Source organism: Trachemys scripta, chromosome 3 (genome assembly GCF_013100865.1).
Source record: "Trachemys scripta elegans isolate TJP31775 chromosome 3, CAS_Tse_1.0, whole genome shotgun sequence".
NCBI classification, from domain to species: domain Eukaryota; kingdom Metazoa; phylum Chordata; order Testudines; family Emydidae; genus Trachemys; species Trachemys scripta.
Window position 1 is genome coordinate 189943278 of NC_048300.1, and position 9575 is coordinate 189952852.

At 43.7% G+C, this 9575-nt stretch overlaps 1 protein-coding gene across 1 annotated transcript in view; it reads right to left on the minus strand.

The window, feature by feature from the left end:
* The window catches only part of CDC5L (cell division cycle 5 like), a 49311-nt gene extending 39955 nt beyond the window's left edge, over positions 1-9356 (minus strand). The window contains exons 1-7 of the mRNA XM_034766919.1: positions 9117-9356; positions 5600-5703; positions 4493-4654; positions 3657-3784; positions 2676-2775; positions 1742-1960; positions 954-1018 (exon numbers count right to left, since the gene is read on the minus strand). Of these exons, the coding sequence (XP_034622810.1) occupies positions 954-1018; positions 1742-1960; positions 2676-2775; positions 3657-3784; positions 4493-4654; positions 5600-5703; positions 9117-9161 (823 nt within the window). The 5' untranslated portion in view covers positions 9162-9356. The remainder of the gene's footprint in view (positions 1-953; positions 1019-1741; positions 1961-2675; positions 2776-3656; positions 3785-4492; positions 4655-5599; positions 5704-9116) is intronic.
* Positions 9357-9575: the final 219 nt, after the last annotated feature.

Below are 9575 nucleotides of genomic sequence, written 5' to 3' on the forward strand. Positions count from 1 at the left end.
AAAAAAGTGTGTGTAATATACAGATTGAAACCTGGCTCCATGCCCTACTAACTCTTCCCCCAACTTCCCATGCAAGATTTCATGTGCTGCTTCTCTTACTATTCCTCCAAGGGCAGAGCCTTGTTTCCTAAACTCCCATGGCTCCCTAGCTTCCTCCTACCACTTGTGGGAGGAAGGGCAGCTCCTGCTTGCTTACACTTGGGGCTTCTTGGTATTTTTCAGTGCTCCTCCCTCTCCCTGCAGTCACTGGCGTGTTGTCTAGCACCAATGGATGTCCACTAACTGTTTCCTAAATCCTCAAGTATCAGAGGGGTAGCCGTGTTAGTCTGAATCTGTAAAAAGCAACAGAGGGTCCTGTGGCACCTTTGAGACTAACAGAAGTACTGGGAGCATAAGCTTTCGTGGGTAAGAACCTCACTTCTTCAGATGCAAAAGTGAGGTTCTTACCCACGAAAGCTTATGCTCCCAGTACTTCTGTTAGTCTCAAAGGTGCCACAGGACCCTCTGTTGCTTTTTACAGATTCAGACTAACACGGCTACCCCTCTGATACTTGAGGATTTAGGAAACAGTTAGTGGACATCCATTGGTGCTAGACAACACGCCAGTGACTGCAGGGAGAGGGAGGAGCACTGAAAAATACCAAGAAGCCCCAAGTGTAAGCAAGCAGGAGCTGCCCTTCCTCCCACAAGTGGTAGGAGGAAGCTAGGGAGCCATGGGAGTTTAGGAAACAAGGCTCTGCCCTTGGAGGAATAGTAAGAGAAGCAGCACATGAAATCTTGCATGGGAAGTTGGGGGAAGAGTTAGTAGGGCATGGAGCCAGGTTTCAATCTGTATATTACACACACTTTTTTTTTAAATAACACTTGAATTAGGGGCTATAATTCCAAAAAGAGTTTCTGGTGAAGTCACTTGAGCTTCCTTCTCACGGTTCACAATCACATGACCCTCTTGCTGGAATTGCAGCTCCGTAATTCACAGCTGTCTGCTATTTCTACTGTATACAATGGATTGCCTGAACTAGGAATTATTGAAAGAAAAATTAATTAGATTAGAGCTAGTAAATCAAGTTGGATGGATTGTTGGATCTGCCCACTCAATAGAGAACAGTTGGCAGAAGTAACTGGAAGTGAATTGTGGAAGTACAAATAACAGCATGCTGGCTAGCTCTGCTGTTCCATTTGACAACATGTATGTCACTTCTCAAGCGCACATTTGCAGAGACAATTTTGTCAAATAAAGAAAAAGTACTTGAGCAGATTCTAATAATAATAATATAATTACATGTGGCAAAATGGCAATAAAACAAACTAACAAAGTATTGCTATGATATGTCAAAGCTGCTCTTACAAGCAATTTAATAAAGCCATGTTTTGTAGGAAGAAAAATCAATCATTTCTCTGATGAAAACTAAAATGCAATTATCTTACTGATGTAAAAATCTGACAGAGAGGTGATGCAACGGTTTAAAGTCTTTAAAGCCTTTACATTCTTAGGTTCCAAGGAGTAAAAAAAGAGTTTGGGAGCCTCATTCTTGTGTCCAGTCGACATTTTTCCACATTATGAAACTGACAAAATTCACCAAGACAAGCAATCATAAGAGACCTAGAACTGAAGAGAAAGGGCCTGCAAGTCAGAATCAAGGTGCACTGGCATATACCCAGTGAGGAACACACTTTCCCAGACCAGGCCTCTATTACATAAGCACTAAAAGTTCACTCAGAAAACTTAAAACAAACTTACGATCTTAATTCTCCATCCAGGTCTTGCTGACGTAGCTTCCTGAAGTCCGCATCCAGTGCCTGGTAGTTTTCCTCCAATGTATCGTAAAAGCCAGGCGCAGGCTTCTTTTCAAATGGGATTTCTGCATTGTAATCTACTCCTCTCTTCTTTTTCCTTTTCTTCTGGATCTCTATCCCCGCAGCTCTAAGTTCTCTCCTCTTCTGGAGAGCAGCAAGACGTCTGAGGAAACACAGTAAATGCTACTTAATTCAAAGTTAATGCCTCCTGTACAACAGTCACCTGCTAACATCAGATATTACTTAGGGATGAGATATTATTTATAACATGTGATGGACCATAATAGCACTGATATTATTAAATGTTTATATTCCAGGAGCACCCAGATGCCCCAGTCAGGCTACAGACTCATTGTGCTAGGTGCTGTGCAGACAAATCCAAAGATACGATGACACAGCCCCTGTTGCCCTGAAAAGTCTAAAGCCCTAATCCTGCAGAGACTTAAGTATGTGCTTTACTTTGTACAATGCATGTAGTCCCAGTGAAGTCAATGTGAGTAATTCTATTGCATCAGTGTAAGCACAAACAAGTCTTTACAGGAGTGGGGCCCAAGAAGACGAGTGGCATATGAAGGATAGGGGAGGGGTACACCATATACTGCTGTTATAGACACATTTGCAAATTTGTTTTTTTAATCATTCTAACTAGATAAAGCAAAGTGGCAACTAATCCCATCTTTCTTTCAAACATCATCAACTTGATCATTTCCTTTTGGCATCTCAGTAGAGGTGGGTCTTGAAGAGAAGCTGAAAGAGGAGAGAGCAGAGGCTTCTCAGATCAGTTGGGGGAAGGGATTCCATGTGAAAAGGACAGAGGGAGAAACTAAAAACTCAAGAGACAACAGAGCAGACAAGTGGAAGGGATGGGTTATGTCTACCTAGCTTCTTCCAGCTGCTTCTCTCTTGCTTTTCTCTTGGCCTTCTTTCCCTGAGTATTAGCCAGACGTGCTCTAGCTTCAGATAGCATTTCAAGTTCATCTGCAAAAAGTATAGAGAAGGAAGGTTACCAATTTTTCACATTATATTGGGGAGCTGGGGGTTAATATTAAGATCAGAAGAAAACCTTTAGAAAGATGCCAGGATCGGTGTGCCAGCATGGATTCCCCATGCCCTCTACATTCTCTCTTTACAATGAACACAAACAACCAGATGAACACAAGAGATCAAGATACCAACTAGATGAACCAAACAGATCACAAGAACATTCATAATGTTGGCAATATTTCACTGATGTACAAGGCTGTTTAAACTGAAATCAGAATATTCCTAGTAAAAGGGAGACCTAGCACAATAAAAGAAAACAATTTCATTTATATTTAGGCCTACACAACAATGATGAGTGACCTATTATGATGATGACAGGAACATGACACTTGAGAACAGTCCTTATTCAATCTTCACCCTGGGCACCTTCATGGACTCCTACCTCTCCTAACAGTCTCAAATATCACTGGTGTACCATACAGAAGAATTTGTACTGGTACATTTCAGTGATGATTCATCTAGGAGATATTAGCTGGTGTGAAGACACAGAGAGGAGAATTGCCAGTGGAAGGGCAGTAAATAGCAGAAAGCCAGGCAGTGAAATAAAAAACCAGCCATCCAAGGAAATAGAGGTGATAAAGAGACAGAAGAGAAGGAGGGGAGCAGATCCAAAGGAGGAAGGGGACCATATGAAATTGAAAACAAGACAGAGGAAACCTGAAAGACGAGAGTGAAACAGAGGGCCAGAGGCAGAATACAAGATAAAGACTGTAGGCGGAACAGAAGAGACAGGATGAAGCAAACAAAGGCCAAAGAAACTGCAAGAGATTGAATTGTTAAAAAATACTGATACATGTAACACATTCTTAATTTACCTTCATCCATATCAATAGGATCTGGACGGGCCGGTTTGGTTTCTGGATTTGGATCAATTTCTCCTGGTTTCAGTTTTCGAGGATCATCTGCAGTTTCTTCTTCATTGTCTCTCTGGGCAGCTTTATCCCTGTAAAGATGTACCAGCACATTCAGGTGATATGACCCACTTTATGAAACTGGGGAAAACGTGTAACTATCTCCTGAAATCCCAACCCCCAAAACTGCCCAAGAAATGTAAGCCAGTAGCTCACAGTAAATATCACAGACACTTACTAACTGCAGAGAAGAATTATAAATCATTGAACACTAATATTTAAGCCACTAAAACAAAAGCATCACAAATTAATACAAACAACCGAAAGAGAGGCAATGAAACATGCCAAGTGGACAAGTCAGCACTAATGAGGGTGACAGAAGTGAACTCACCTTTTGAGGGCAACAGCAGTACATGGAAAGATACTGATAATAGAGAACTGCTGCAAGACAAACCACCCTACATCTCACTTGTTGCTTCTAAGCACCAACAGCCCTAGCAGCAGCTTGAAGGAGAGGAGAGAACCGGGCCTGCTAGCAACCCCTGCCAGCATAGGAAATAGGCCAGTCATTTCTCTCTCTGCCTCCCTCCAAGCACCAGGGACCAGGAGCCTTTCCCATCAAGATAGGTGGCCCAACCTAGCAGCCTATAGAAGGCCCAAGCCAACTGGAAGCCCTTCCAGCTGCAGCACCCGGGAGGGAGAAGAGAATACCGCCACACAGCCAGCAACCTCCTGATGTCTATGTAACAAACTACAAACATTTTCATGCTATTTGTCTTTAGCAAAACAGAGTCACTTACAAAAGAAATTCATAGTGTTCCAAGCACTGCGCAGCTGTTCTTCCAATGATTGGAGCAATGGTCCTCCACTGGGTTGGCATTAGCTTGGCCAAGTGTAATAGTTTCTCCTCTTCTTCCCGTGACCATTCTGTCTTTTTGATACTTGGGTCCAACCACTCGTACCTGTTACACAGCGGTAAAATTAAAAGAGGGCATTTCTGAGACAGTTTATGACAATTCAGTTGTGAGCAAGTCATATTGCTTCCACACACTATTATGATGGGATTTCAGAATCTCATCCTGGATATATCTGATCTATGGCTATATAAAAATGTGTATTATACACAGCACTTTTATACATATAAAGCTTTATGTTTTTTTCTCATTTGTCATACAGATCTTCCCATCTCTCCACATCCTCACTTTTTTTTCGCCAAAAGACAGGATTCACAAAACTAGTCTTTACTAGTCATGTGGTTTTACATACCATTTTCAAATGGTTACAAGAAATGGTGGAGAACAATTAAGGCCCCGATACTGTAAATACTTAAGCACACACTTAAAGTTAAGTGTGCAAGTAGTTCCGTTAGATTATGCTTCCATTAAGTTTAGCATGCGCGCTTCAGTGTCTGCAGGATTGGGGTCTAATTCTCATATGGATTTGTTAGTACATGTGTGTTAATTTTAAGAGTTGGGGTTTTTTTGGTACACATTCAAATCTAGTACTGGAAAATAAAAAAGGGGAGGCTAAACTGAATGGTCTGAAAGCCTCTTCATATTAATACAAAGAGCTTATTTAAAGTAAATTTTCTTTCTGACAAACATCTCGTTAAAATATGTAAATCAGACTACAAAGTGGTTATTTTGAACTAAATTTTTACAGTGATCCTGTATCTTCAGTTTATGTGATTTCACTAATGTCATCTGTAAAGTGAACGGCTTTCTATTTTTGCTCACGTTACTTTCAAGGAATATGAGTTTGTGATAGCTGCAGAAGATGAAATCAAGTAAGAATCACAAAGCTCTATCTCCCTTCCCTGGACCTGAACCACTGACAAACTCTTTAGTAACTTTTAAATTCACATTAACTGTGGATCTTGCTTTCCCATTACTGTGTTCTCTACTTACCATCTGGCTTTGCATTGTTTTGCTGATTTTCTGTGCAACAAGGAAGCAATACGAGACCACTGGTTTTTGCCATATTTCATCACAGCTGCTTTAAGAATTTCATCCTTAAAACAAAAAGAATTCTTATTACAATGGGTCATTAGAAAACTTTATCAGAGATGAATGCTTGCTTTGAGCTCTGTGAGGAGAGATGGAGGAGAGGGTTTGACAAGGATGGTGGCCTGGTGGGAAGGGCAAAGGAACCCTCTTCTTCCCAAAATTTTGCTCTCATCGAAGATGAGTGAAGATGTAGGGCTGTTTTACCAACGCCATTAATCTTACCGCTAACATTTAAAATTACTATAGCTGAAAGAGGTTAGCAAAAGAAAATTATTGCCATTTACTTTGGGTATTTGACAGCACTTGGTGAATGGCCAGTTTCATTGTTTCTCCTGTACAGTAAGTTTCCAGGGTTATGTGGATTCTTCACACAACAAGGATGGTGAGAAAATATTTTTAACAAAAGGACATGGTAAAAGCATGAAAACTGGGGCATGTGTGGCACCTAAAACCACTTTCAACTTTTTTTAAATTGAGCAGATTTCAAGTTGGTGATGTCCCTTTAATTGGAAGTTTAAAGTTTGCGATGGAAATTGAGCCAACTGCCTAAAAAACAGCAAGCTTTGAAGGTCCTAAAAAGAAGACGTCAATATCAAGACAAGCCCTTGGTTGCAGATCCAGTCATAGCTAGAACTGTTTATTTTTTGATATTTGCATCGTAAACCTAAGGAAGTTTCGGTTCTTGTATAGTTCATTTAATAAAATAAATGGCAGATTAACAGCCATTTCCTATTCTCAGCTTTGTTTGGAGATAGCGGACATGATGATATACATGTGTCGTATGAACAAAGTATTGTTAGGAACACTTGTTTTGTGACAAGGTAACTGTAGACCCACTTAATTTTACAGTTTAATGGCAATACATTACTTAGGAGTGCGAACAGTTCTTGATCCAAACCTGAACAACCAATGGCATCTGAAATCTATTTATGAAATATCCCATTTGCAGGTGTTTCAACTGAAACAGCTGCAGACCCTGAGAAGACTTCAAACAAAGGAAAGAGGATATGATCTCCAAGTATCATGAAATCTTCACTACAAGAATTCAGTAAACATCAGCTCCAATTTTCACAGGGTTATCTCACAATAAAGTCCATTAGGGCTGATACTACATCACTACTTCATCAGGACTGACACTACATCACAAGACAAGGTGTGCACCATGACTTTCTGATGGCAAGTGACATAGTGAAGATAACTTCAAGACACTGGAATTCAAACCTGTGTTGAGATAGAACAGTTTTGTCTCAGAAGACAAAGTTATAGAAGCATCAATCCCATGAAACAGAAAGAGCTTCATGTCCCCAAGCCCAAACTTCGCCTCTTCTACAGAAGCCATACATTTCACTTTTATTATAAGAAGTTAGAACCCCAAAATTTAGAAGAAAGTTATGGACCTGTTGCAGACTATTCTAGCATGGAAACCATAAAGTGCATGCACTGGAACTGTGGCCAGAGACGTGAACAAAAGCTGAAAAGCTCAGTTACCCTTTGAAGTTTTTCTGGGATCAGATGGCATCTTTTTCTAAGGGAAAGTCTACACTACCGCACTACATTTGCACAGCTGCGCCGCTGTAGTGCATCTGGTGAAGATGAGTTATGGTGACAGGAGAGCGCTCTCCCGTCAGCATAATTACTCCACCTCCGTGAGAGGTGGAAGCTATATCAGTAGGAGAGAGTCTCCCTCCGACATAGCGTGGCGTAGACATCGCTTTACGTCGATGTAACTTATGTAGCTCATTGGGGTGTTGTTTTCAAACCCCTGAGTGCCTTAAGTAGTAGTGTAGACCACCCTAACTGAGCTGAAAACAGAAGCCTTGTTTTGTATAGAGAAAAGCACACAAAGTAATCAAATAAGTGATCTACCAAGTGCTTCACAAACGCTCATTACAGTCTAGTCTATACAAGAAGAGTAACCATTGCCAACAATAGAAATTTGCAGTTAAATTATGTTCAGTGCCAGTTGAACTGCACAAAGTTGTTTTTCCTCATGTACACAAATCTTCAGAGTGCATTGTGGCTTTAACCGTAGGCTGCTGAGTTTTGGTTTGGGATACTACAGGGGTGTGTGTGTATATATATATATATATATATATATATATTTTTAATGAAAAGATCTTCTCTATATATATCATACTTCCATCTCTTCCTGCAAGATTCCATTTGCTACAAGTTAGCACCACAGTAATAACACTGATAAGATGTACAAATAATCACTGGTAATTTTTTGCATGACCATCATGTAGCTACTCATATGTTTATTATGAACCAATCACCACAGTACGGCACCAAATACAAACACTTGCTTCGGTGTCATCCTGGTAGGACTCTAACCTCTGTAGAGCCCTCAGAGGAGATGCATTCTTGAGATCATCATCCTTTGAGAGGATAAGGACGAAGGGGAGAGAATATCTCTGAAAGTCTGAGAAGGTAGGGGAATACAGGCCTTGCCAGATGGAGGGAAATGCTTGTGCTTGTTATGTCAGGATATGACCAAACTTTAGCTAACTGAAGGACCACATAATTGCTTTGTCAGAAACGCTTCTTACCATAGGAGAGCAGCCTATACTTATCCTCACCTTTCCTCATAGGGAGAGATAAAGCATTCTGCAGAGAGAAACACTTTCCAGCACACAGGGACCCATGCAGCTCTGACCCTCTGCCCATGCAGCACACACTGAACCCCAGCACAGAGAACAGCTCCCAGAACACAGGGCACATGTGGATATGAGACCCCTACTCATACTGCACACTGGGGACCCAAGCCTGCAGAAGAACGGCTCCCAGTGCACAAGGGGCCCCTGCTCATTTCTGCACACTGGGGACCACTGCCAGCACACGGGTGCTCACATGGATCGGAGACCCCTGGCTATGCTGCACACTGTGAACCCCAGCCTGCAGCAGAGCCAGCTCCCAGCACACAGGGCCCGGGCGGATCTGTGCTGTCTGCCCATGCTACATACTAGGGACCCCAGACTGCAGAGGGGACAGCTCCCAACACACAGGGCCCAGGCTCTCTGCCCATGCTACACACTAGGGACCCCAGACTGCAGAGGGAACAGCTCCCAGCGCACAGGGCCCGGGCGGATCTGGGCTCTCTGCCCATGCTACACACGAGGGACCCCAGACTGCAGCGGGAACAGCTCCCAGCACACGGAACCGATGTGGATCTGGGCCCTCCCCACGCTGCACACTGGGGACCCTCAAGTATTAAGCAGGCGGGGGGTGGGACAGGGGCTGGAGAACCCGAGGCACAGAAAAGTATCTCAGAGACCATCCTGAAGACACCCTCTGCGCATGCGCAGGACCCCTCCAGCCCCGTTTCAAGCGCATGCGCTCTACTACCCCTTCTCGCTGCCGAGCGGAGGCTCAGCGGGCGACCCTGCGGCTGGGCCTCAGGAGCGGAAGCGGCCCCTACCTCGGTGTTTCGCCACACGCCCCCTTTGATCATAATCCGCGGCATCTTGGCAGCGAAGGCGAGCGGGCTGCGGAAGAAAACAGACGATGGCGGCGTAGGAGAGACACCACTAGTCTCTCCGCGCTACGGACGGTTGAGATTCTGCGCAGGCGCCGTTCGGGCAAGAGCGCGGGGAATGTGTCAAAACTCCGAGCGGACGTGCAGTTAGTCCGTGAGTCGTAGCTGCACGCATGCGCACTGAGAGGGGACGAGTCTCCCGCTAGTGAGATGACAGAAACTACGCGTGCGCAGCTCTGAAGGCGGAGGGACGGGAAGAGACGAGCGGGGCTGGTGTGCAGGGCCGCTCAGGGGCAGCCGGCATTGTCATAGCGCCACCTGGCGCCCGGCGGTGCTGCGGGCACAGAACTCCGCCGGCTGGATGCAACCTGCGGGACCCAGGGGCGGGGAAGGGGACCCGCT